The sequence below is a fragment of the Ornithodoros turicata genome, chromosome 10 (genome assembly GCF_037126465.1).
Source record: "Ornithodoros turicata isolate Travis chromosome 10, ASM3712646v1, whole genome shotgun sequence".
Lineage (NCBI taxonomy): Eukaryota > Metazoa > Arthropoda > Arachnida > Ixodida > Argasidae > Ornithodoros > Ornithodoros turicata.
In genome coordinates, this window is record NC_088210.1 from 9,545,701 (window position 1) to 9,571,297 (window position 25,597).

The window sequence follows — 25,597 nt, forward strand, 5'->3', positions numbered from 1 at the left end:
TCGTGCTCAACATTTATAAGTCGTTTTCCCCCATTTTCTCTGAGCATGGTGCTTAGATGAACAATTTACACCCATGACATGCGGGTGGACCAAGGCTAGAGGCTAGAGGTTGCATGGCATCTCCTTAGGAACGGTATACGGTACCTATACGGTATATTAAATACCAATATATACGCTATATTAAAATACCACGCCTGTCATATTTAGTGCCTTCTGTGTTGGGGTTAAACCCAGTTAAAACCACTTTTATCCCACGATTTTCATCACTGCCACATAGGAAGCCCCCCACACACACACAAAAAAAAAAAGAAAGAAAGAAAGAAAGAAAAACGAACTTGACACCATGCAAATTCAGCCCTCAATATGTGCACGGAGAATGCTATGTGTTGCACATTCAGCACAGCCCCTGTGCATCTCGTGTTAACCTGAAGTGTAGGAACCTGAATCTGCTTTTTCACCCATTGTACAGCTCCTGACATAAAATCCGATTTTGAAAAACATGGAACCCGAAAAACAAGCACCTACATGTATTTTGTTTTTACAGGACTGATGCAAATTTTGGTTGATATGATTTGTGAAGATTTTGAATGTATCCGCAATACGGTCTGCACATTATGCTTTCCTTGCTGGCCATGTTTTGCACTTTGCACAGTTGAAAACTACAGTGCAATGAACACTATCTCTACCCAGTGTCCGTCGAATGCCACGTCGACAACGACTGTGGGCTAGAGAAGATTTGCATCAGCAACCGCTGCATAGTGGGATGCCGAACGGACGACCATTGTCCGTTCGACAAGCTGTGCCAGGAGGGCCAGTGCCAGAACCCATGTAGCCTGCGCGGCAGCTGCGGAATAAATGCCCTGTGCCGACCTCACAACCATCGCGCTGTCTGCACCTGCCCCAAGAGCCATCGTGAGGGAGACCCCAAAGTGCGCTGTTCTTACCCAACAGAGCAGTCACGTGTGGAATGCAGCAGCGACGAGCCGTGCCCCGTGGGATTCGTTTGCCGCAACAACGTCTGCATAGGTAAGCGGAGAACATTTCTAAGGGGGACATTTCTAAGTAAGGGACGTGTCTGTAAGAAAATCTGTGTCATAGCAAAAAGGGGGGTTCAACCAACACCACCTAGATAGACAAAGCCTGCTTGCTCGTCGACGTGACGTAACAATTAAGAGTCGGCCAATGAGGATCGTGTTTTCAACGGTCGTAGCCAATCACGAACGTGCTTTCACCGGTCGTCGCCATGCAGACGAACCACCGTCGTCTGCGAGTTGCGATTGAACGTGCCCGCGTACTAAATGGCGAAACTTGGAAATAAAGCGCAAAACGGTCCCAATCTTTCTCAAAACTGATTTTCTGGAAAGCGTCTTGCACTTTTTGTCTAAATATTAGGTCTGCAAGGTTCCAGGTGAGCAGCAATCATTTGGGGGTTCTTGAATTCGCAGAATGATGAATCGCAGTAGCAGACGAATTCTGACTCTTATTTGAAAGAGGGAGAGGAGGCAATGCGAGGTTTTTTCTCTATCTTGGTGGTGTTGGTTCAACCCCTCAAATCGTACTTTTGGTAACGCATTTCGGAGAGGGATAACCGAGGGTGAAATTCTCTCCCCCATATAAAGTTCCCGTAACACCCATACGGAAATACTCTTTTGGGACGCGGTTCTGAAGAAAATCTTATGCTTTTGCGAGCTTATTCCACCAGACTGTGCACTTCAGATGATAAGCCTTATGCGCAATGTGTCTTTCAGTGGATGGCTGTGCATCTGACACTGCGTGCAATCCTGGCGAAATCTGCGAACGTCGGAAGTGCATCCGTAAGTGCAGCTGAAGCCGTACGATAACTGTAAACTCTTGCACACTAGTGCCTCAATCCTGCTCGTTTGTCGTTCATAGTGGGGTGCCGACGTGACTCAGACTGCACGTTTGACAAGGCCTGCATCAACACCAAGTGCACAAACCCGTGCTTGGTGCAGAACTCCTGTGGCCAGAATGCGGACTGCCGTCCAGTAGTGCACAGGCCTCTGTGTACCTGCAGGTCTGGATTTGAAGGCAATCCATACGATTACTGCACCAAAGGTAATTACAGCACTGTGCACCAACAGTCTTTCTTACTTTCTTATAAAACTTTCTTATATCAACTTTCTTATAAATGTGACAGTCCAGCAGTCAACAACATGTAAGGTACAGGATGCAGTGGTTGCAAGGGTACCTAAATGCGGAAAGAAATTGAAATATGGGTACACCACTGTGATATTATGTCACCAATATACATTAACCACCGGCTGTCTTGTTTGCAGTTCATTCTATTACATACACGCTGAAGAACCTAGGGCCTGACTTTTTAGGGTTAAACCCGTATTCGCCCGATATTTACCCCCCCGAACGAAATCTGTAAAATCCGGGTTTAACCCGAATCTACCCGAAAACATCCAGGTCGCGTGGCACACTCATAAGCGTGCATTAAAATAAAGTTTGATAACATTGCTAAACATTAGTTCCATGTTAAGACAAATTTTTATTAAACAAAAAAAATCACCCGAATACACCCGAATTCCAGACGACAGAATATGCCGTAACGGGATTTAACCCGAATACACCCGAATTTTCGAATGAAAAATATCACCCGATATTTACCCCCAGAATTTGGCCAAAAATAAAACCCGAAAAAGTCAGGCCCTAGATATAATGAGTCTGCACAGAGTAAACATATGGATGTTATGAAGAAAACCAGAGGTCCCAATTACGCGGCTATAGACGCCCATTTATATTATTTAGGGCTGTACAAATATTCTTCCGCCTAATAAGATCATAGCTCAAGCAAGAGTGGAGTAAGAGCATTTGAAACCACTTACGTTATTCTAGGTCATTATAGTTAACCCTACAGCCGTTCATTAGTGTCCATAAATCCAATAAATTGTCCATCATAAAATGATCCTGCTATTCAGCAGGATCATTTTATCAACAGACAAACAATTGTGAAGCCTTTGTTCACTGCCCACACATGGTTCTACAATGTGATTCCACTGTTCACGTTTCTGGAGATGGAATTTTTGTGAAGCAGTAGAGTGATCCATGTTTTTCGATACCATTACAGTGGAAGTCAAGCCACCACCAGAGTGCTTCCAAGACCGCGACTGCTATGTCGGAAGAATTTGCGAGTCGGACTTCTGTGTTGGTAAGGAAGTTGTCGCGGATGTAATCTACGTCTGTTGTATCTGCACGCCTGGAGTCCGACACAAAAAGTTTTTTTCCGAACCTTACAGAGGGCTGCCGCTCGGACGACAACTGCCCCTTCGACAAAGCGTGCATCAGTCGTCAATGCCGTGATCCCTGTACTGCCGGAATTTGTGGAAAGCAGGCCAGGTGTCTTCCGATCGACCACAAACCTGTCTGCACGTGTCCGTCGGGACTCAGTGGTGATCCCAACGTCGAATGTACTGTCCGTAAGTGGTTGTGCCTCATACGGATGATAGAAGGGGTTAGGCTTAGTATGAAAGATGAAAGTCACTGAAAAGGTTAGCCAGCTGTAGGGATCGAACCCACATCTTCTGGATTGCCGGTCCAGGGCTCTACCAATTGAGCTAAGCTAACACGCCTCTCCAGCGACTTTCGGGGTGCGTCATCTGAAGGGACGACAAACCAGCCACTCACTCTCACTCACCCTCCTTTCACTCTTACATTTTTGCTCACTCATACACACATTCATACGACGGAATCGACGCAAGCGGCACCTGTTGAACAAGAGATAAACTGATGTTCTGAGGCTGGAACAACATAGAGGGGACAGATACAAACAAAGTATTAACAAACAAGGCTTAGTATGATTGGAGCTTTGTGCGTTACGGTTCAACCCTGTAAAACGAGCTCCCACTCCGGATCTGTGTCGTCCATTGGCTTCAGTGGAAAGACCCAAGAATCGAACGTGCCAAGGCACAAACTCAGCCGCGGTCAACGTATAAATACTTCGCACTCGATTCTGTATCTCACTGTCCAATGTCTGTCTCACTGTCTATTCACTTTTTTTCTTTTCTACCCCAAAATCTGCTCTTTCATGTGATATCACCGATTCTACCATGCTTTATAGCTTCTAACATAAAAACTGATTTTCACTGCTTGTCTTAGGAGCAACATACATACAACCTAAAGAGACGAGATCCTAAGAGTATGAGTCCTCATACGTAATACATGTTAATTGCATCTTTGAAGGGCACATAAAATGTGAAACTGACATTACGAGGAAATCATATATTTCACATATTTCTCATTTTCATATGTTAATTAGAAATAATACGTTAATAAGTGGAGACTGAAGTTTTAGGGTTTAACCCGATTCTTCCCCGAATTTGCACCCCGAATTGCAGGTTGCCTCTTTAGGGTGAAACCCGATTTTTACCCAGCAAATTGCCCTCACTGAGACGTCCGTAGGAATACACACTAACTTGTTTGGCAGCAAATGCAATTACCTCACCATTTGTACCAAACCAGTACAGTTAGTTTGAGTAACTGGGCCCGATTTCTACCGGAATTTAGTATACTGGAAGTTTTTTTCACCCGAATTCGCACGAATTTAGACCACATGTTTCGTTGCCCAATTTTTACCCTCCGAGTTTATAAAAAAATATTTCCCCAAAACTTCAGGCTCTATTAATAAGTCGCCGTGACTGAAACTTTTGAAATTATTTGTGCAGCCCGCCAGGACTTCTGTTTCCATGACAGCGACTGCCCCCTGGGGCGCATTTGCGAGAAGGGTTACTGCGTCGACGCCTGCCGTACCGACGATGCCTGCCCATTCGACAAGGCATGCATTCGCAACAGATGCCAGAATCCCTGCAGTTTCCCATCCGTGTGCGGCATCAATTCGGACTGTCGTCCGGCTAACCATCGCCCGGTCTGCATCTGTCTACCTGGCCTAACCGGCAACGCGGAAGTGCACTGTACCGAGGGTGGGTAACATAAGTACATGGGAGCGATAGCGCCCTCCTCATTCTACTGCTGCGTGCACTTGATATAACATTTTATTCGTGGGTTCGTAACTCGCGCTGTCTTTTCAACAGTACGAGAAGAAGGGTGCAGACGGGATACTGAGTGCACATTTGGGCAGATATGTGAGCATCAGCAGTGCGTTGGTAAGTGGTTGGTTTCCTGAATTTTACTGCAGAATAACCTCTTGATAGTGCCAGCAAAACCTTTATGTCAGTATCACACTATCTTGGTGTAACAACAGTCGGCAGTTCAGATCTGGTCCAGTAATGATCTGAGTTTTAAATGTATCCTTTTAATCTCTGTCCATTTAATGAGTCTTTTTCTCCTTTAATTTTTTTCTGTCTCTTTTTTTTTTATAGCCATCCAGTTTTAAATGCTATTTTTGTTCAGACACATTCAAGAATGGAGAAGTTTGCCAAAGGAAGTAGTGCTGGATGCAACCTGTAATCAGTTTATTACCTTATTCTATGTGCTCTTCCGTTGTTACAAAGGGTATACTTCCTTCTAATAACACACTGCCACTTGTATGGTACCTGTAAATACACACTCTTACCTTGGTTTCCAAAGGGAAATGAGTTGTGTTTTGAAATAAATAAATAAACAAAAATCAGTAGTCCATAGATGGCATTACCAAGCACGCGACTGTATGTTTACTTTCGCATCATCACCACATGCCGTTCTACTGTATAGAGGTTCTACTGTATTGTACAATCCTGGTGTGTTCCAAGCTACTTTTTGAACGCTGATACAAGACGGTGTTACAATATCGTTGCGCAGAGGGCTGCAGAAGTGAGGACCAATGCCTGCCCACGGAAGCCTGCTACCGCGGAAAATGCCAGAACCTGTGCCTTCTGACAGGCACATGTGGCATCAATGCCCTGTGTGCCATGGCTGCGCATCATCCGGTCTGCTCTTGTGAACGGGGATATATTGGCGATCCCAGAATTGAATGCCGACCAGGTATGTACTATATGTGTACAGCATACGCATACCTTGTTAATGTTGTTGCAGTGACATCTAATCTTTGAAATAGTCTTAGTTTCCTGCATGCCGCAAAACCTCAACCATCATCATCATCATTTAATTGTTTGAAGTGTCACATCCTGTTATAAATAGTGCATGACTTTTTCGTGTTATATTTCCCAGCAAAATCAGGGGGGTAAATATCGGGTTATGTTCTGCTTCAGTGATTCGAGTGTAATTGGGTTGAACTAAACCCGATTCAACCTAATTCTGGGATGCTTAACAGGCGAAATGCATAAGTGATGGAGTCTTGAGGACCATGCGACAGTATTATTCGAAGCCCATATTTGAGGTCCGTAGAGTATTATTGTAGGCACTCTGGTCTAGGGTTTGCATGTTTGCGTACATTCTGTTTACCAGTGATGGCCACTAACTACTTCTACAGTAGTTTAAGTATATCGATTAACTACTTTGCAGTGAAGTAGTTTAACTAGTAGTTCAACTACTTTTCAGGGGAGGTAGTTAAAACTACTTCTTTAACTACTGCAATGTACTTTAACTACATTTATAACTACTTAACGTTGTGCATCATCACCAATCCCATTCTATAGTGTTCTTGGACACCTAAATATGAATCGCAAGCAGCGATAAAAGTCAAGGTTTGGTACACATGCACGCACAATTGCTTTGTACCTTGGTCCTCATCAAACAAGCAGGTCAAGGCAAATGTCGGAAGCACAATCGTGCTGTGCCGTAAAGATGGCGGCAAAATCCGAAGTAGTTTGCGCCAGCAGTAATCTAACTACTGTAGTTAACTATTCGACATAGTAGTTTAACTAGTAGTTGCCTCTACATTTCTGCGGGTAGTTGATAACTACTTTTTAACTACAATCAGGTAGTTTAACTAGTAGTTTAACTACTGGTCATCACTGCTGTTCACACGTCTACACAAGAATGAATGTATGCTCCATTGGCGTGCTCAACCTGCCATGTGGATGCGGCCCGTGGACGCTTTCGACTTCCTGAGTCATATATGAGAAAGGTACCACCCTGTAGCTCCAGAGCATGTGGACCTACTGCCATCTTTGCTAAGGGAAATGGAAAAGGACAAGTATATGCGTGCAATATGGGCTGGTAGAATGAAATCTTCAGTCGTTACGATATTTTTGATGTTCACCAAAATTAACGATGAAAGCACTGAAAAGGTTAGCTAGATGTAGGAGTCGAACCCACATCTTCTGGATTGCCGGTCCAGGGCTCTACCAATTGAGATAAGCTAACACGCCTTCTCAGCGACTTCCAGGGTGCATCATCTGAAGGGACAAACCAGCCACTCTCTCTCACTCATCCTCCTTTCACTCTTACATTTTTGCTCACTCATACACACATTCATACGACAGGGATCGACGCAGGCGGCAACTGTTGAACATGAGGGAACGGATGTTCTGAGGCTGGAACAACATAGAAGGGACAAATACATACATATTGAGGCTTTGTATGTATTTGTCCCTTCTATGTTGTTCCAGCCTCAGAACGTCAGTTCTTTCATGTTCACCAAAATTAGTTCTGCGCATTTTATTTTTGACTCGTTTTAACCCTTTGGTTTCCTGCAATATACCCATTTTGTTTAACCGCTTTCAGTGCCTCCCGAGCCACCCAAGGAATGTCACGTCGACACGGATTGTGCTCTTCGTCACGTCTGCGACAGCTACAAATGCGTTTGTAAGTTTTTGCAATGGTCCAATATTATGTTATTAGGTTATATAATTAGTGTTCCTTGTTTTCTGCATTTTATTTCTACAGAAATTCGGGTGTCACTTAGCATGGGCTGTGATTCCTGGAAAAGTGGAATATTTTGGCATTTAATTTTAAGCGAAAAGATGAATGCTACGCTTTGTTACACCGTATAAATTATGCGGTGTCTGCCCCTTCCCGAAGGCAAATCGATTGCGTGAAATGAGATTCATATTACGCGGGGGACTTTGACACCTGGAAAATGGATGGGTCATCGTATGAAATGTGTGGGTCATCGTATGTAGGGCCTGACTTTTTCGGGTTATATTTTCCTACAAAATCGGGGGGTAAATATATTTTGCTTCAAGATTGTTGGGTTGAACTGCACGTGACTCAACCCGACTCTGGTTGAATCGGATTGGATTAGCATTAACCTTTGGTTTACTCAGCATAATTCACATGACACACCAGTAGACACAGAGTACCAGTATTTAGTTTGAAGCATCTAAGCCTAAAGCCTTACAACTTTATTGAGAGACGATGAATGGGGAGTTCTTATTGCCAGGGGCCTGCTGCCAAGGTGACGTAGCTTTCCTCGAAGGATCACACGGCCGTATTAGTATGGTTCTATCGCAGTCACAGGGTAGGGGTGTACTGAGGGGGAAGTGCTCGGGGGGCTAGTGCATACACCCCTGAAATGTAGGCCACGCTGTATGTATGACACAATTTCTTCACGGTGGCTCCCCCCACGAAAAAAAAAAGAGAGAAAAAGTTCTCTGTACATCATCCCTATCAGTAGCGCCACTCGTACAATTACCATAAAAACGCAAAACCCGGACGTTTGTTTTTGCCACTATGTACACATACAAAAATGGGAGAAGACTGTCCTGCGTCCTTCTTTTCTGTTTCACTTTTTTCACTTCACAATTTCTGCAATGATTAAAGTTTTGCGGAGTTTTTTTAAAATCCAGTTTTAGTTGTGACAGTGTGTTATAGTCATGCTCCTTTAAATTATTCAGAGGGAGAAAAATGAAACCTTCAATTGGCAATCTGTGGCACAAGGTTAGCAAAATCAGCTTTTAAATAATGCATCGGATATGCCTGCTCAAGCCTGACGTTGTGCAGCAAAGACTGACGTCGCTGATCAGGTTGCTGATTTAGGCTTTCGAAAATTGGGTCAATATCATCTTGGGAGCACCATGTGTGTACATACAGTGGTATATAACTAGGGCCTGACTTTTTCGGGTTTTATTTTTGGCCAAATTCGGGGGGTAAATATCGGGAGATATTTTTCATTGGAAAATTCGGGTGTATTCGGGTTAAATCCCGTTACGGCATATTCTGTCGTCAGGAATTCGGGTGTATTCGGGTGATTTTTTATTGTTTAATAAAAATTTGTCTTAACGTGGAACTAATGTTTAGCAATGTTATCAAACTTTATTTTAATGCACGCTTACGAGCGTGCCACGCGACACGGATGTTTTCGGGTAGATTCGGGTTAAACCCGAATTTTACAGATTTCGTTCGGGGGGTAAATATCGGGCGAATACAGGTTTAACCCTAAAAAGTCAGGCCCTATATATAACATAAAGTAAAAGAACAGTACACTAATAAGATACGCCGCGGCGTCTGTTCTTCTCGTAGTCGGTTGCAGAACCGACCAGCGCTGCCCCCCGGATGAAGCCTGTGTCAGCGGAATCTGCCAGAACCCCTGCGGAGTCTTCGGTGCCTGCGGCCGCAATGCAGTCTGCAAGCCTGTCAATCATCATTCGGAGTGCACCTGCTTGCCAGGGCACCGTGGAAATCCTAACGTAGTCTGTCTCAAGGGTTAGCACTTTGATTGGTCTATTTATTCGGTTTGGGCGATGGTCACTAAGTGTGAGGTTTGATGCACCATTTCAGACACGCCTAAGCCAGAATGCACGAGGGACAGCGAATGCCTGATTGGGTTCATCTGTGACAACAACCGTTGCTTAGGTATGCACTAAAAATTCTGGTACATACACAGCTGGTACATATAAGAGCAGCCCCGCGGTGGAAATATACATGTGGTGGACTATATTTACGGCCCTGTGTTTTTGGGTTTTCTGTTTTTTTGAAAATTGGGGGAGGGGGGGGGGGTAAAAATTGGGTTTGATTGCAGGAAATGTAAAACAGGGTAAAATTGGGCGATATTGAGATGTGGAACAGCTGTGCTGAGTGTCCAATGCTTAGCATTCTCCAGTGCCCGTATTGGTGGCTGAATGTAGCACTTTGCAAGTTCATTTTGGGGGCTTTCTTTTCTGGTTTTACCCGAACTGACGAGGATACAAATTGGGGGGTAAAAACGGGTTTTACTAGGTTTTACCCTAAAACACAGGGCCCTAACTATATTGAGCCTGATCAGTCAATTAAAAATAGCGCGTGTGTCATTCACTCAACTCCAAAAAATAAGCAAACAAGTGTATCCCTAGAGAATTTCAGTGTTTCCTAGGAAGGCAACTAAGATCGTGTAATGACTCTTATCAACAGAGGGCTGTCGCCATGACAACAACTGCCCGTACGAAAAGGCCTGCGTCAATGGCCAGTGCCAGTACGTCTGCAATCTACCCAACATTTGTGGAGTGAACGCCGAGTGCCAGCCCCAAAACCACCGCGCTGCCTGCACTTGTCCCTCGGGCTTCCTTGGTGACCCTCAGATCGAGTGTAGAGAAGGTAGGCCTAGCTGAACCTCTTGTCCTTTTTATGTCTCTTTTTTTATGTCTGTCTCGAATTCTCTCACTTTCTGCAGTCAAGGTACCTGGTCCGTGCTTCCATGATGCAGACTGTGCCGTGGGTAACATTTGCGACCAGGGGCATTGCATTGGTAAGAGACATTTTAAATATTTTACGATCCGAAATGCAGTATCTGGGTTGATTCGCTCTGCTTTTGGCTAGATCTATTGCGATTGATTACTTTAACGACAAAATCCATGGAAAACAGTTTCTTTCTGCACTCAGAGAACGGCGTAACAGCACATGAATAGAGCCTGAAGTTTTAGGGTTTAACCCGTTTCTTCCCCGAATTGGCACCCCGAATTGAAGGTTGCCTCTTTGGGGCGAAAGCCGATTTTTACCCGGCAAATTGCCCTCACTGAGACGTTGGTAGGAATGCACACTAACTTACTTGTTTGGCAGCAAATGCAGTTGCATCACAACACAAGGCCCTAATTATGCTACACGTTTGATCCCGGTTTCGCCAACGGTAGAAAAGCTCTGCCCAGGCTAACAACAGTCCGTAAAAATTCATCGTAGAGAAGAGAGTGCCCTCTGTTTCCCCAGTAATGTTTAGATTACGCCGCTTGACACACATACTATAAATGTCTTTCAGCTGGCTGCCGCAACAACGAAAACTGCCCATTCCTGGAAGTTTGCCTGCGTGGGGTTTGTCAGGACCCTTGCAAGGTGTACGGGGCTTGTGGAATCAACGCTGTGTGCAAGGCCATCAACCACGACCGCGTGTGCGCCTGCTTGCCCGATCACACGGGAGACCCGAGACATCGTTGCGTCAAAGGTACAGGCACCATTATTTGTCCTTTGTGGTTACGTGGTCACCTAATGACGGACATTTTTTGGTTGTATTATTAGTAGGAAAGTAAGATCTAACACCAGCTTGACATAGCAACAACAGTAGGGTTTAACTTTTTCGCATTAAACACCTTCACCAATTTTGGGAGGGAAAAATCGGGTGCTATGTTTAAATCTGTGATTGGGGTGAAATCGTGTGCTATTGATACATTTGGGTGTTATTGGGTTATTTATTGTTCTGTCGGTCCAGCAAGTGACCCACGGTTGAAGGTGCGTACAGTGAACCCTCATTATTATGACCATGGTCGTTCCCGAAAATTTTGGTCATAATGCAGAATTGTCATATTAACAGGGGGATTTGCAGGGGTTTCACAGCATTGTTCTCCAAGAGTATGGCCGTAAAGCGTTTATGTAAGATTATCAGGGTTCATATTAACGAGGGATCACTGTATACGATCAAACATGCATGACACCCAAATTATAGTCATAAGCACCACACGTTCTAAAAATCAAATATTGATTCACATAATTTATTGTTGCACCGACGTAATATTTACATGAGACATAATATTCAGGCTGCCACTAAACAGTAGATGTAATGTGTGATACATCGTGTCACGTGATTGAAATGCGGGAAACAAATCGGGCTCAACCCGTATTGCTTCGAAACTGGTTCAGGGAGGAATAATCGGGCGGAATTGGGTTCCCCCCGAAAAAGGTCGGTCCCTAATTATAAGTGTTGAATACAGAGACACAAGCAGACGAGCATTTTGCTTTTCAAAAATAAATGGGAAAACATCCTTAAAATCCTCTTCAAGACCGGATGCAACTTTCCCATCAGTGTGCCTTTGGGTGTACATGTACCAATTTTTATGTTGCAAATATGGTCAGCCGTAATGGGTCCTTCAAGGAGGGGGGGGCGAGTGAAACATGGAAAAGACAACGAAAAAATGGCTGAGAAGCAAGCGAGCTAGTGAAGATGATGCATAATGTAAAAACTAGGGGTGTGCGAATATTCGAGTTCTCGAATTCGAATCGAATATCAAACGCTCGAACTATTCGAATCGCGAATCGAATATCCAATATTCGATTTTTCGAATATTCGACTATTCTACGAATATGAACGACACAACCCGAAAGTGGGCTTCACCTGATGCTTCCGTGCACGAGGTGAAGTCTGCTTTACGAAATTGCCCTTGCTGCAGGACCAACACAGGCCGGATGGTGTTTAGTTTAAGATAACGTTATCCAAACCTAGTTTTGTAGACATCGTCTGTGGAAGGGGCGGCGCCTCTCCCACATACAGTTGAGCGGTGCCGACGGTGACTTTAATTTGATGTTTGTGAGGTTGCCTTTAAAAAGTTAGGACTCTTGAGTAATGACTACAGCCCACGAACAAGAAGGGTGTTTTAAAGATGTCCTTTATGTCCAAAATTTCAGCAGTGCAACTTCGTCGGGTGAGAGCACAGAAACTAAAGGGTGTTCATGAGCAAAGCTGAGGCAGGATGCCTATTCGTTTGTTTCACGAATGGCCTGTGGTTGCCTGAAACAATTACAGCCTCATCCGTATAACATGCTACTGCCTGACATAAAATTTTGAAATGAAGGTAACCACTCCAGTACTCCAGTAAGTGTAGGCTCACCTGAAAAGCAGGAAGCACTCTGATGTAAAATTAAAGAGTAGGGGCTTTAAACAGAAGAATTCCATGTCTCTCTTGTGACAGTTAGTGTCAGAAAAGTTACATTAAAGCCATGGGCCACAAAATACATAGTAGTGAATTTGGTGAAATTTTTTAATGAAACACATGGCGCGAGATCTAGCTCGTAGATGAACTAGACAGGGTCAGGGAAAAGCCTGTGTGTTCTGTCTTGGTACGTGCATCGTGCAGTCTAGTCTAACTGGTGTTGAGACTGTGTCTCAGGTTTTCGCATGTTAGAAAGAATCATGGCAGCGATAGCCACTTTCTGGTTTGCATGTCTGTCTGGTTTGTCCAGTTATCATCATGCCTGATAGCATCTCACTCGAAAATCACAAGCTGGAACCAGTGTTAGGGATCGTGCTGGTTCTGAATGGTTCTTGTGGGTTTGAACTGGTTCCAGCTTACCACGGCAGACCAGCTGAGGTGATCTAAACAGGAAATGTGACCACCTGGGATGGTTCCAGCAGAGCTGGAGTCCATGTGCAGTTGGTTTAAGCTGGATAATATCCAGCTGAAAAGGTTCCAGCAGAACTGGAGTCCATGTGCAATTGGTTTAAGCTGGATAATATCCAGTTGAAAAGGTTCCAGCAGAACTGGAGTCCATGTACATACAATTAGTCTAAGCAGGATAATACCAAGTTGAAATGGTTCCAGCTGGATCTATCAAGCTGGTTTCAGGTGGATCCATCTGAGCTGGTCCATGCTGGCATTTGTTCCATAAGCTAGCTTAGATGGAACCATATATGAGCTTCCAAATGGTTCCAGCTTGCGATTTTCAACTGGGATGAAATGTAATGCTGTTGCTTACAAGTATTTCTGACTACAGATATTCCACCACCAGAGTGCGTTCGTGATGAGGACTGTTCGTATGGCCGCATATGTGAGCGCAACAAATGTACAGGTATTGTCCACTGTTCTTCTGCTTATTATTGTTGCTAATTATTATTACTCTTCCACTTGAGCTGGAAACAGTACAATTGTTGGTGGCACTGGTTGCATTGCTCGCTAAATGTACCGTATTTTCCGGTGTATAACGCGCACCCCTAAATTTGAAAAACGTTCCATGTATAATGCGCACCGGTGCATAGCGCGCTGCAATGTTGCTACAAGCTTCTGTACTGCCACTACTATACACGGTAAACCAAGGCAGTACATAATATATGAATATACTTTATTTGACACACATTTAGTTTCACGTCCCTCCTCAATCACTCCAGCCTTCTGAAATGAATTCAGGATTATGGACTGCTCAATAGCATCCCTAAGCAGCATAATTAATTTTTATGAAGTCCAGCGCTCTTTCGCCGGCTTTGTCAACTGACTGATTTGGGAGAAACTCACCCGCACACCCTGGAAGAGGCTAGAATTTGCACGTTACTGACCAGAAAAGGAACTCTGTAAGAAAGTAGTTCCGTGTATAACGCGCACTGTTAGATAACACGCAGGACCTCTTCGGAGCACTTTTTTTACTTTATAACGCGCGCGTTACACACCGGAAAATACGGTATAAGAATAGTGTTAGAAATAGATGAAATACAGTCGCCGACCGATTTTTCGGACGTGCTCGATTATTCAGACGCGTTCGCGGAACGTCCACGGCCCCCATAGAGTTAATGTATAACATTGTCCAAAATTTCGAATGCGGTACAGCTCCGTGGCTTGATATTTCGGACACGGTTCGCCGAGCCCGCGAGCGTCCCAAGCGGTCGCCAGCTCTCCACGTGCGCATGACGCAATGCTAAGGTCATGGAAACCAAATATAAAAATTGAGGCAAGAAAATAGGCAGTGACTGTTCATTTTCCAATACTCTGAGTGAAGGAGTCGTGCCGTGGCGCTTTGCGAAGCCGAGCACGTGCTCTCCACCCGCGAAGTAATTCGAGCTTCACTAAAGCACGAAGGAGTTAGGTGAAGCCGACTTGCAGAATGGTGACGCCTAATGTTGCCAGAAGTTATCCCGATATGTTCCCTCCACGTGTTCGGGATATCGACGGCTTGCCGTCTCACAACGCATCCGTCAAACTTGGAACAAATAAATGCGACTGCGGCGCTTTCGCCCGTATACGATATCGCTTCGGAAAGTAGCAGCTGTGGAAGGTAGATCTAGATGGAAGTAGAAGATCGATGTTATCAGGCAGAGATCGAAGACAGCCCGTTAAAGAAAGCATCGACAACTTTTTCCGGCCTACTAGTACTTAATAAATAGAGCCTGAAGTTTTCAGGAAATATTTTTTTCTAAATTCGGGGGGTAAAAATCGGGTAAATAAACATGTGCACTAAATTCATGTGAATTCGGGTGAAAACACTTTCATTATGCTAAAATCGGGGAGGAAATCGGGCTCAGTTATTCAAACTAACTGTAGCAGTTTGGTACAAACGGTGATGTAACTGCATTTTTCTGCCAAACAAGTAAGTTGGTGCATTCCTACAGACATCCCAGAGAGGGCAATTTGCCTGGTAAAAATCGGGTTTCACCCTAAAGAGGCAACCTTCAATTCGTGGTGCAAATTCGGGGAAGAACCGAGTAAAACCCTAAAATTTCAGGCTCTATTAATAAAGTCGACTTTTGAAGCGAAATTCGTTTTTCCGAACTGCTCGATTATTCCGACTTTTGCGCGATACCCGCCGTGTCCAAAAAATCGGACGGCGACTTTATGATACTGTGTGCCAGAGTCATTGCTAGCACTCATTAAATTGAATCTGCGTCCTTCAGTGGGGTGCAGAACAGATGCCAATTGCCCCTTGGATGAGAACTGCATCTACAACCAGTGCCAAAATCCGTGCCAGCGTAGTGGTGTCTGCGGAAGGGATGCCACTTGTTCGGCCGTTAATCACCGAGAACTGTGTTCCTGCGAACCGGGTTACACAGGAGACCCACTGACTGCGTGCGAGAAAGGTAAGTAAAGCCTGTGTTGCTTTATACAGTCAAACTCCTTTATAGCGAACACCTTTTTAACAAAAATACTAGGGGTGTGCGAATCCGAATATTTTAAGTCGAATCTGAATGCGGGATACGCGAAAATTAATACATCACGAATAAAAATATGTTTACTACAGTAATTAATTGATTGAGTTTGTTCTATGAATACTAATATTGCTGTAGCATGCAACTACCCCGTATGGTAACGTTTCATGATGCTACCCAGTGTTTTATTAAGAAAAAATTAGGACTCTATGCCTTGATAATTTGGTATCTGTTAAAATTATCGACATCAAACGGGAAAATGTAAATACTAGTTGATTACAGGTAGCAAAACCCGACAACTGCAAGCCTGGGAACCGAGCAGTTTTCTTGTGTCCCACAGCCTTGCAACGTAAAAAAATAAAGAATGCTTTTCCTTTCGAAAAACAGAAAACAGTTATTGTAAAGTACTGTCGATGGAGTACTCTTATGTGTGAAAGAGCCCAGCACATATGGCGTATGCTCAGTTAACAAAAAAACCATTCCCTGTAGTGCCGGAGGGATACTGCAGAAGGGACGAGGAGTGTGGATTCGGCGACATCTGCGTTTCATCAAGATGCATACGTGAGTAGTCCCATTGAGTAGTCTCCCACGTGAGTAGTCTCCATTCATGTAGCAACACAATAACAAATAAACGAAACAAGAAAAAAAAACAGTCAAAAAACACTCATTTCATTCTCGGGGGTCATACATTTCTGATTACTCTTTGTCTTTCGTTCCTCATGTTCCTTGTCTTTCTGAAGGGCAGTGTTATCAAATAGCTAAGGTAATTTGCTGCCAGCACCAGGAAAGTCTATAAATGTATAGCAATGTTGGCGAGGTACATTGTATGGGGAAAAGAAAGCATGCTTGGTGTGTTTGGGAATCAAAAATCTACCGTGCACTGTGCAGATTAACTGTGCTCACATTTCTTGTGTGAAAACATTGTATAGCGATAGAATCAGAAACAGACCTTGCTTTTTTGGGCCTTGCAATGCTAGTTGAGCATACCAATGTACCGTCCTTTCTTTAACAAGGAGAACACGCTTTTAACGGATCATTCGTTATATCTTGCAGTGCTTGTTGTTGGTTTATATCACTTTCTTTTTTTGGCTGTCCTGGAAACTGTCTCTAAGTCTCTGCAGTTAGTGTAATTTATTCACTGCGACTGTGTACTGCACACTACAATGTACACCTAGGTGTTAACAGATAAATTTATTTGTATTTTGGTTCATGTATGAACGGTTTCATGCACCTTTTACGGGACGAATGCAGGTGTGCTCTGCCGCCGACTTACTCCTATATTTGTTCGCTATTTTCCCGACTAATTTCATCGTGACGCCATACCTCGTCTTTCCATGCAGCTGGATGCCGCACACATAGCAACTGTCCCTACGATAAAGCCTGTATCAACAACATCTGTCAGGACCCTTGCAGTCTAGGTGGCGTCTGTGGCATCAACGCTCAGTGCAGACCTATCAACCACGAACCCACTTGCAACTGCCTGCCTGGCTACACAGGAGATGCCAAAGACCACTGTCGTATAGGTGAGCAACCCAAGTTAATCATTCAGGATATGTTGCAAAATAACGTTCTTGGAACTACGCAGTGCCCCTACCGGAGTGTACCGAAGACCGTCACTGCGGCTCCGGGTATCTCTGCGTCAACGAACAGTGCAAAGGTGAGTATTTCGCGTGAAACAGGGTGTAGTACATTGCACTCACTGTATACAAATGTTCTGTGTTGTTCGCAGATATCAACGAGTGCCTGCACGGTCGCGGTCCATGTGCTCACGGTGCAGTCTGCACAAACCTGCCCGGAAGCTTCAAGTGTAGCTGTCCTAGTGGCTTGGTGGGCGATCCTTACCATGGACGCTGCCGTCAGCGCATCCAAGGATGTAGCCGGGACAGCGACTGCAAGGACAACGAAGCTTGCAATGCTCTTACTGAGCAGTGTTACGGTACGATTTTGTTCCTTAGTTATGAAGAAACTACGTATTTTGCTGGCAAATGCGAGTAGTAGTCGACGTTGAACCACCGCAACTAGCTGTCTAAAATTTATACTTCCAGGTTGGCGAGATAAAATGATCGCTTTGGAGCGACCATCGTTCCTTCCTAAATTTTTTAGAACCATTATGTGTGTTAGAAACTGGTGTTACAGAGTTTGAAGCCATTTCTCTTACGAATTTTAAGCAAACACTCACTGTGCACACATCTGACAACTCCCAATAGGCCATTTGCAAAAGTTCCAGGGTGCAGCACACGCCCTGGCAGGGCATGCTGGGAAATGCTGTGCAAAACGACAGCGAGGGTGCATACACCAGTACGACGACGACGATCGGAGACGATAGCAGATCGCTGTCGTTCTGCGCAGCATTTCCCGGCACGCCCTGCCAGGACGCGCGCTGCACCCTGGAACTTTTTCAAATGGCCTGTTAAGCCATAGCCAATCGGAAGGCCTGTTAAGCCATAGCCAATCGGAAGCATCCTAAATTCAGAAGCCCACACCAATGCCACCTAGATTAATAAAGCCTACTTTATGCCTCCTCTCTCTCCTTCACCACAAGGGCCGATAAAATGGGGATGTTGTCTGCTTTATCCGGCGGATCCTGCGGACGATTTGAAATGCAGGCTTTCTGCGGCTACCGGTGGCTGTGCATGCGGCTGGTGGCGGTTTGCCCAATAGCAAGGGCTAAACGAAAGTCTGTCGTGATTGGCGGACTGTTAATCGTCACATTGTTTAAGTGACCTTTATATAGGTGGCATTGGTCAGACTCACCAATAGGATGAACAGACTCGAGAAAATATGCTTCTGCAACATAATTAGAGCCTGAAGTTTTAGGGTTTTTCCCGATTCTTCCCCGAATTTGCACCCCGAATTGAAGGTTGCCTCTTTAGGGTGAAACTCGATTTTTACCAGGCAAATTGCCCTCTCTGGGATGTCTGTAGGAATGCACCAACTTACCTGTTTGGCAGAAAAATTCAATTACATCAGCATTTGTACCAAACCGCTACAGTTAGTTTGAATGACTGAGCCCGATTTCTCCCCGATTTTAGCGTAATGGAAGTTTTTTCACCCGTATTCGCAAGAATTTAGTGCGCACGTTTATTCACCCGATTTTTACCCCTCGAATTTAGAAAAAATATTTCCCGAAAACTTCAGGCTCTAAACATAATGTGGTGATTTTGATCAGTAAAATGGACCAACTAGCACATTTGGAGCTACGATGCCCATTGGCTGCAGCTTGAACGACATCAGTTCTGCGGAGAATAACCGCTCTTAGCTTAACCAGTCGTAAAAGCCGCCCCTGTCACAAATGGGCATTCGCTGGGAAGCTAGCAAAATGTGGTCGTGCGATCTTGTGGTTTATACCTGCAGCTATTCGGTTTTGTTTACCGTTAGTTGGTATGTACGTTCTAATGACACCTTTCTATTACGGCTTGATAATCGTATCCAGATGCGTGCCTGAGACCCGGAGTATGCGGTCGTGGAGCTCAATGTCGTGGCGTGAACCACCGGCACGAGTGCTACTGTCCCAGCGGACTGCGTGGAAACCCATACGTCGAGTGCACTGTCTGTAAGTTATTGCTCATGTGACCAAGCCACCGACATTAACCGGTGGAGGCCCGTACAAATTAACGTACAAATACTAGGGGTGTGCGAACCCGAATAATTTGAAGTCGAATCGAATATCGAATCAAATGTGGGAAAAAATGTCGAATACCGAATGGAATATTCGTGGAAATTTTACAATATATGTCTTTCGCTCTAAAAGTTCGCAATTCGTAGCCCATGACCTGAGTGTAATTTTTCTGGCATTAACTGTCACAAGAGAGAGACACAATTCTTTTGTGGGAAACCCCTGCTCTTTAATTTTACGTGATAGTGTTCCCTGCTTTTTATGTGAGGCTACACTTACTGGGGTACTTATCTTGATTTCAAAATTTGATGTCAGGCAGTGGCATGTTATACAGATGAGGCTGTAATTGTTTCTAAACATCCCACAGGTCACTTGTGAAGCAAACAAATTCTTAACCTTTTAAAGGCACTCTCCCAGACGTCAAACCAAAATCCTCCGCTGGCACTGCTAATGTGCACGTGGGAGGGATGCCACCCCTTCCTCAGGCGAAGTATACACAATTAAGTTGCGCTAACATTGTCTTAAGCTATACAATAACAGTCCGCCTGTGTTGGTCCAGCAGGGCTGGCAATTTCGTAAAGCAGGCTGCACCTTGTGCATGGAAGCATTAGGTGAAGCCCACTTTCGGGGTGCTGTATTCGGGGAATAGTCGAATACTCGGAAAACCGAATATTGGATATTCGATTTGTGAATCGAATACTTCGAGCGATTGATATTCGATTCGAATTCGAGAACTCGAATATTCGCACACCCCTAATCAAATACACGTTAACTCTTTCATTACCGTGCCCGTAGAGCGTTGATCACCGGTGATCCACGGTCTGGGAGCGGCGCTGCTCGGCTGCCAAAGCTGATATGGACAAGTTGTGACATTTGGTGGATACTATAAACTCTACAGGATGAGATTCGTTTTCACTTTTAGCTTTTCCTCATGGTAGTGATTTTTGAAGCTGGCTCTGCGCCAAGGAGGCAGTGTGGAGATTTTATCCTGGTCGCGGCAGCGTATTTCCGCGGCGGACCTCTTTCTCACGTGCGCGATTCCCGCATTTGAAGCATGTTTGGGTTCGATTTTGGTTATTGCAGCGTGAATCACTGCTCCGAAGGTGTTAGATAATCAAATTTTTGTCCTGAAAGTGTGGATGCGTATAACTTGCACTATTGCTGTTCTCTCCGTCTCAAAACTAACCGGAGCAATAGAAAAGCGGTGAAATAGCAAAATGTGGAAGTAGCAAAAGAACAAAAAGTTGAGTATGAAACTAATGTTTTCTGGAGAAATTATGATGTTCATTTCTGTTTTACTCCTCCAATGAACTCTGTCGCTCAGTTACATGAAAAATTGTTGATGTTATTTTCCACAACTCATGAACACCCAGAGTGTTGATATTTGCAGATATTATTTCGGACAAAATTTGCCACATTTTGCATATTTTGGAACTTGTAGATTGATATTTTTGTTCAAGATACAAGCGTATCTTCATGACGTTTCTGCTGTTTTTACAGATTTTTTTTTGTGTTCCAAAATTAATTTTGGAAATACATAGATAGCTTTGTTTCTCAAACTTACATCATTCGATAGGGCATTCATTCGGTTGCATTTTCCTATATAGCAACATATTTTGCAGTGATACTGTCAGCCACAAAAATGGCCATTTTTGTGGCAGTAAGGAGAGAGTTAACACACATTAACAAATTCACATTAACAAATACACATTAACATACAAATTAACGTACTTCCGCTCGCAGCTCGTCCCTGCACCAATCACCAAGAGTGTCCCGGAAATCTTCAGTGCCTCGGAGACAGGTGCAGTTGCCCGCGTCCGTTCCAACAGAAGAACTACTTCTGTATATGTAAGTCGTACTGAACATTTCTGATCCCACCTATGCTTCCTATACAGAGCTATTTTTTGTGCCACTAAGACACAGCAATTAAGCTTCTCTTCTTTTTTTTTTCCCCAGTGACCAGCGTCAACTGCTCAACTACCAACCCATGCGCAGAAAACCAGGAGTGCATCTACGAAGGGGGGCAGGTCGGATTCTGCGTCTGTCCAAAGGGCTTTGTTCTCATGCCGAATGGAATATGTAGAGGTATGTTCCACATAAGACTCCTAGTTTTTCCTCATGTATAGTACCGTGCATACATTACGTTCAGACCCTTGTGCCTTCGAGTTTCACGTGGTTTCCTACTAGAAGATGTAAAACTGGGCAAAATAAAAATAAATTAAGTACAAATAAAAAATGGAAAGTAAGAAGCATTTAGTGTTCATCTGTGCCTGGAAAAGTGGCTCAGTTTGCACTTTGGCAAGTCCAGTTCTCAGGGTTTTCATTTATTTATTTATTTATTTTGAGAACCCCAAGGGTCCAGAGGACAAGGGTTTTCCAGGTTTTTCAAGAAGTGACAGTGATGCATATGAAAACGAGTTTTATCTCGCTTTACACATTCCTCAGATACCCCCTGCTGACTCTAAGTAACTTTCTTTCTTTACTTAAGGGGGGGGGGGATATACGTTTATTTCGGATATTCTTTACTTCTTCCTTACTTTATTTATTTCTTTACTTAAGATATCAACGAATGTGAGCAGCAACCATTCCCATGTGCCACTGGTGCTCAGTGCTACAACACAGTGGGCAGCTACCACTGCAACTGCCCACCAGGAACCACAGGAGAGCCCTACCACGCTGGCTGTAAGTCGACCCTTAAACGATGCACTGACTTTATGCAACTGACAGCGCTCTGCCTTGTGCTGCTCTCTTTGTAAACTGCAAAGTGTTAGGTTGTAAATTAACTATGAATCAATTTCCAGGTGAACCACCTAAAGGTGAATGTACCACTGACACCGACTGTCCACAGGACAAGGCTTGCGACATTACTGTGCTCAAGTGTTACGGTATGCTGTCACATAACACCCTCAGTGATACAGTGAAACCCGTGTATAACGATATTGATGGTAATTGCGAATTATTGCGAATCTTCATACGAAGGTTGACATAAGTCCCTGAAAAGTCACACGCCATCCCGCGTGTAGCAAAAGAAACAGATACTTAAAAAAACGTGAAGCTGCGTAGCATCGCACTAGCTTGGGAAAACAACGACAAGAATTCGTGGAGGAAACCGGGGAACATATCGAGATAACTTCTGGCAACATTACACATCACCATTCCGCAAGTCGGCTTCACTTAACGCCTGCGTGCTTTAGGAGAAGCTCGCTCTAGAATACCCTCATGCAACTCGCAGGTGGAAAGCACGGATACACAAAAGCGTTACCACCGACCTCTTTCACTGACAGTATTTGAAATGCGCAGTCGCTGTCTATTTTCTTGCCTCAATTTTTATTTCGGTTTAATTCTTTTGATACAAATTTCGGATGATACAATTTTTTTTTCGCTACCTTGCGAGATTCGTATCATCGAGATTCCACCGTATCTTATCGTGGCAATTTTCGCAGCGAGGTTACGCGCATGGGACAGCGTCCAACATCGTTATACGAGTACTCAGAACCGCGGTCTCCATCGCTGTACGCGGGTCGTTTCCCCGTAGAAACAATGTTTATTTTGACTGTAAAATCATAAACCATCGTTTTACGAGGGATATATCGTTATACGAGATATCGTTATCCGCGGGGTTTACTGTACTCGCTTTCTGTGTGGCAGACAGCATTTGCTTAGTCCATGTAACGAAACATTTTTAGATCCCTGCTTACTGCCTGGTGCCTGCGGAGGAAATGCCCACTGCCGCGTTGTCGCGCATAGGCCCACGTGCCAGTGTCCGCCGGGCTACTCCGGAAATCCTTCCGACTACTGCCACAAACGTGAGCATATTCTGCTGGGAGAATAAATTTAGGTAATTAAACTCGATGGCAAACGTACGTCCTTTTGCAGTGGTTGGCTGTCCTCACGAGTTCCAGTGTCCCGGGAACCTTTTGTGCCTCGAGAACGGATACTGCGGTTGTCCACCTGTGTTCCAACGTGTGCAGGACTACTGCATAGGTAACAATACGTGCACCGTTATGTCACGGTTGTTCTGTAGTATTTATTGACTGAAGCCACCGCTCCAGAGGGCACCAGCTGCTAAAGTGTGGGATTGCTGCCATGATGTAGGTCAAGCTAAGTTTGGTTTTGGTTTTGGTTTGCTGCCGTATACTTAGAGCCTGAAGTTTTAGGGCATTTACCCGATTCTTCCTCGAATTTGCACCCCGAATTGAAGGTTGCCTCTTTAGGGTGAAACCCGATTTTTACCCGGCAAATTGCCCTCACTGGGATGTCCGTTGGAATGCACTAACTTACCTGTTTGGCAGAAAAATGCAGTTACATCACCGTTTGTACCAAATCGCTACAGTTAGTTTGAATAACTGAGCCCGATTTCTCCCCGAATTTAGCGTACTGGAAGTTTTTTCACCCAAATTTGCACGAATTTAGTGCATACGTTTATTTACCCGATTTTTAGCCCCCGAATGTAGGAAAATATATTTCCCGAAAACTTCAGGCTCTACGTATACTGTTTAGAAGACCATTATCCTTGAAAGCATGGAATTTACTGGGATATGGTACAAATAGTTGCACAATACAAGGACGCAGAGTCACAAAACAAACGGTGAGTACGACAAGGGTGAAGGTCTGAGAGAGGGTGAGGACCTACATCATGGCGTGCAGTCCACCAGCAACTGTGGTGCTCCCCTGCGAGTGACATTACGTGAATGTAACCTATGCCGTGCATTCACAAGAGGAACATCCCGTAGGAATATTATGGTGATAGGAATAGCAAGAGACACCTCACGGGATTGAAACTTCGCTGCACTGGAATATCGGGAATGTCGTACTGCGCACATATAGCATACAGCGCCACCGGCCCTGTTGTCTGCTATGGAATATCTTGTGGCATAGTCACAGGATATTCCTCACGGTTAAGAAAGCATGAAAAGACATGACGTTGCGACATTTTGCGCATCTTCCTTCGAAGAATACCGGTGGATGTCGCTTGGGTGAATACTACGACCTACTAGATTATAACGACCATGTCATAGGCACCCCTTCCCAGCGCTGCATTTGGAAGTTAGCGGTGGCGCCACTCATCTGCCCGGTTATTGCTTCCTCAATTTCTGCAATACTTTGTGCTTCAGCTTACCTTAGTATTTTTGTACAAGCGGTGGATGTCCCATGGGAGATGCTTCTTTCCAAAGTTGATAATCATCATCATTCCATGCGTTATCATAGGAGCTCTTGCTGTCGTCTGCTACGGTAGTAATACGTCCGCTTCTGCACGTTCAAAATTCAAATTTCTGTTGTCCAGTCACGATGTGGATATCGCGGGCTGATGAGTAGCGCCCCTAGTGGATCGCACGGAGGAGCTCCTCGTAGGGGTTCCCGATTATGACGTTGTTATGATCTAGTAGGTCTTGGTGAATACACAGACAGCAGAATATGTTTCTCCCCTTCATCTCTGGACTAATTTGTTGGTCCGAGATTTACGATGCGAGTTTTCTCCCTAGCCGTGAGCCGAAACTGCTCGACCACCAACCCCTGTAGATCGAACGAGGAGTGCGTCTACACGGGCAAGCAGACAGGATTTTGCGTATGTCCTCGAGGCTTCAGGCTGGAACCAAACGGCGTATGCAGAGGTGAGGTTCTCCCTACTCCAAACGTCGTCTCCTGCCTCCGTAACGCGGTTTTCTCTTCCAGATATCAACGAATGTAGTGAACTGAAACCGTGCTCAAAGGGAGCAGAGTGCATCAATCTGCCTGGCTCATTTGAATGCAAGTGCCCACAAGACACTGATGGTGATCCCTACAAGGGTGACTGTCTCCCACGAGAGATCCCCAGGTGCACCACGGACGATGACTGCCCGCTTCACGAGGCCTGCGATCTCAACAAAAAGGACTGCTATGGTGAGTCACTTTTGCTTGTGTATTGACAGAGCATTCTTAGGGTTCTTAATTTTCGGGTTATTTTTCACGATAGTTCCCCCCCGAACAAGTTTTCAAGAATTCGAGTAAAACCCGATATCGACCCGAAATCCTTGCGGTCCTTCAACTTGTTCTAGGTAAACCGTCGGAAAAGTGAATCGTAATATCAGCAAAGAGAGCTATTTGTGACAACC

The 25,597-nt window shown here is 44.6% G+C and overlaps 1 protein-coding gene across 2 annotated transcripts in view; it reads left to right on the plus strand.

The window, feature by feature from the left end:
• Positions 1-25,597, plus strand: part of LOC135370150 (uncharacterized) — a 185,475-nt gene that overhangs the window by 148,752 nt on the left and 11,126 nt on the right. For both annotated transcript variants that reach the window (XM_064603843.1, XM_064603844.1), the window contains 29 exons: positions 691-1,026; positions 1,749-1,814; positions 1,894-2,076; positions 3,095-3,175; positions 3,264-3,443; positions 4,689-4,943; positions 5,055-5,126; positions 5,761-5,943; positions 7,588-7,668; positions 9,325-9,507; positions 9,583-9,657; positions 10,192-10,374; positions 10,451-10,525; positions 11,030-11,212; positions 13,753-13,827; positions 15,638-15,820; positions 16,379-16,450; positions 17,230-17,412; positions 17,475-17,546; positions 17,619-17,825; positions 19,323-19,442; positions 21,249-21,353; positions 21,462-21,590; positions 22,065-22,187; positions 22,307-22,390; positions 23,192-23,311; positions 23,382-23,489; positions 24,989-25,117; positions 25,179-25,385. In XM_064603843.1, the coding sequence (XP_064459913.1) occupies positions 691-1,026; positions 1,749-1,814; positions 1,894-2,076; positions 3,095-3,175; positions 3,264-3,443; positions 4,689-4,943; positions 5,055-5,126; positions 5,761-5,943; positions 7,588-7,668; positions 9,325-9,507; positions 9,583-9,657; positions 10,192-10,374; positions 10,451-10,525; positions 11,030-11,212; positions 13,753-13,827; positions 15,638-15,820; positions 16,379-16,450; positions 17,230-17,412; positions 17,475-17,546; positions 17,619-17,825; positions 19,323-19,442; positions 21,249-21,353; positions 21,462-21,590; positions 22,065-22,187; positions 22,307-22,390; positions 23,192-23,311; positions 23,382-23,489; positions 24,989-25,117; positions 25,179-25,385 (4,053 nt within the window). The remainder of the gene's footprint in view (positions 1-690; positions 1,027-1,748; positions 1,815-1,893; positions 2,077-3,094; positions 3,176-3,263; positions 3,444-4,688; positions 4,944-5,054; positions 5,127-5,760; positions 5,944-7,587; positions 7,669-9,324; positions 9,508-9,582; positions 9,658-10,191; positions 10,375-10,450; positions 10,526-11,029; positions 11,213-13,752; positions 13,828-15,637; positions 15,821-16,378; positions 16,451-17,229; positions 17,413-17,474; positions 17,547-17,618; positions 17,826-19,322; positions 19,443-21,248; positions 21,354-21,461; positions 21,591-22,064; positions 22,188-22,306; positions 22,391-23,191; positions 23,312-23,381; positions 23,490-24,988; positions 25,118-25,178; positions 25,386-25,597) is intronic.